The sequence below is a fragment of the Meleagris gallopavo genome, chromosome 17 (genome assembly GCF_000146605.3).
Source record: "Meleagris gallopavo isolate NT-WF06-2002-E0010 breed Aviagen turkey brand Nicholas breeding stock chromosome 17, Turkey_5.1, whole genome shotgun sequence".
NCBI classification, from domain to species: Eukaryota; Metazoa; Chordata; class Aves; order Galliformes; family Phasianidae; genus Meleagris; species Meleagris gallopavo.
The window spans coordinates 4,577,946-4,580,040 of NC_015027.2; the positions used below are offsets into that span (position 1 = coordinate 4,577,946).

At 53.4% G+C, this 2,095-nt stretch overlaps 1 protein-coding gene across 1 annotated transcript; it reads left to right on the forward strand.

Annotated features, from left to right (window-relative positions):
• Nucleotides 1-165: 165 nt before the first annotated feature.
• Nucleotides 166-1,012, forward strand: LOC100550153 (polyubiquitin-B). Its single transcript, XM_031555952.1, has one exon. The coding sequence runs from the start codon at nucleotides 247-249 to the stop codon at nucleotides 934-936; it is 690 nt and encodes a 229-aa protein (XP_031411812.1). The 5' UTR covers nucleotides 166-246; the 3' UTR covers nucleotides 937-1,012.
• Nucleotides 1,013-2,095: the final 1,083 nt, after the last annotated feature.

The following is a 2,095-nucleotide window of genomic DNA, read 5'->3' on the forward strand; positions in this document are numbered from 1 at the left end:
GGGCCAGGGACAGGGTAGGTGCGGGGAACCGCCGGGAAAATGTCGGCCGCGCAGGTACAACAGCAGCTCCTAAGATGGAGGAGGCGGGAGCGCGCCTTGAGCGGAAAAGGGGAGGAGGTGCGTGGCACCGCCCCTCGGAGTGTGGGCGGGGCCTCCTGTGACGTCACAGGGCGGCATGGGCGGGTTGGCGGCGGCGGGCGCTGCTAACGTCCTCTTAACATGTGCTGACCTCCCTTCCAGACCAACATGCAGATCTTCGTGAAGACCTTGACTGGCAAGACCATCACCTTGGAGGTGGAACCCAGTGATACCATCGAGAATGTCAAGGCCAAGATCCAGGACAAGGAGGGCATTCCCCCCGATCAGCAGAGGCTGATCTTTGCTGGCAAGCAGCTGGAAGATGGGCGCACTCTGTCTGACTACAACATCCAGAAGGAGTCCACCCTGCACCTGGTGCTGCGCCTGAGGGGAGGGATGCAGATCTTTGTGAAGACCTTGACGGGTAAGACCATCACTCTGGAGGTCGAGCCTAGTGACACCATTGAGAATGTCAAGGCCAAGATTCAGGACAAGGAGGGCATTCCCCCTGATCAGCAAAGGCTGATCTTTGCTGGCAAGCAGCTGGAAGATGGGCGCACTCTGTCTGACTACAACATCCAGAAGGAGTCCACCCTGCACCTGGTGCTGCGCCTGAGGGGAGGGATGCAGATCTTTGTGAAGACCTTGACTGGCAAGACCATCACGTTGGAGGTTGAACCCAGTGACACCATTGAGAACGTGAAGGCCAAGATCCAGGACAAGGAGGGCATTCCCCCCGATCAGCAGAGGCTGATCTTTGCTGGCAAGCAGCTGGAAGATGGGCGCACTCTGTCTGACTACAACATCCAGAAGGAGTCCACTCTCCATCTTGTCCTGCGCCTGAGGGGTGGTAACTGAAGTGGAGATTTCTTGCTTCCAAGAAAAAGTTCCTCTGCACATATTCACTCCAATAAAATTCTTGCATGCACAAAGATTGCTGTCTTAAATCCTTCAAGCAGCTATCTTAGGTATTTAATTGCAATCTAATAAATTCTGGTTACTTAATTTCCAAATAATAAGTGTTATAAAACTGCCTTATGCAAGGCCTACACGTGGCTGGCCAATGATGCCATTGGTGCTGTGGTTGTGTAAGCGTTCACATAACTCCCTGCAGGCTGCTGAGGCTTGGTGCTGGTCGCAGTGCTCTTCAGCCATTACCATGTAGCGTAACACAGAATTGCAAATCCTTTTGGAGTAGGAAGGTTCAGTAATACTGCTTTGCCCAGTGGAAGGCTGAACACTGCATCAATGTAGTAAAAACCATTGTAAAGGTACTAAGTTCCTTCAAAAGCCAGTGAGCTTCCCTGCTGGCTTTGGCAATCTGTTTGCTGGGTGATGGACAATTGTGAAATGCCAGTAGTGAGTGCAGCCCTTAATCCAGGTGCTTGGTTCAGATAGCGGGCTGCACAGCTTTAGTCTATAAAGCAAACTTTGCAACTTAAGTACTGACTTATAGAATGCCTCTGGGAATGCTCTTTCATCCCGGCTGTGTGCTGTGTAGAAACGGCACTGTGTTGGTGAGCTGAAGTGCTACAGAGTAGTTCTGCATGCTAAGAACACCGACGGGACGTCTGCTCACCTACTTGCAGTAGGCTGCTGGGTGTCTGAGGTCAAACGCTCGCACTGGGGAAGTGGAAAACAGGCGGGAGAGTTAAGTAATGAACGCACAGCTGTATCCTGGGCAGTACTGCGCTACTCATCTGTGTAAGGGTGTGCTTGGAGTTGGAGTGAGGGTTTCAGCTCCATCCAGAGCAGAAGGGTGGGATCCCAGGGAAGAAAACAAAGCACTTCTTAGGTGACGCTGCTTGTGAGTTATACATGAGTGAGAGTGGTGTGAAAGGAGGTTTCGGCGCGTTGCGGTTTGTAGGGAACAAGCCGGGATAATCAAGAAGGGCTATTTGGAGAAAACCTTTGAACACCCCTGCAGAGCGCTGTGAGCGGAGCCCGCGGTAACGCCGGAACGGCCCGGCCGCACGCAGCGGCAGCTTCCGCCCCGCTCGGCTCGGCCCACGGGGGC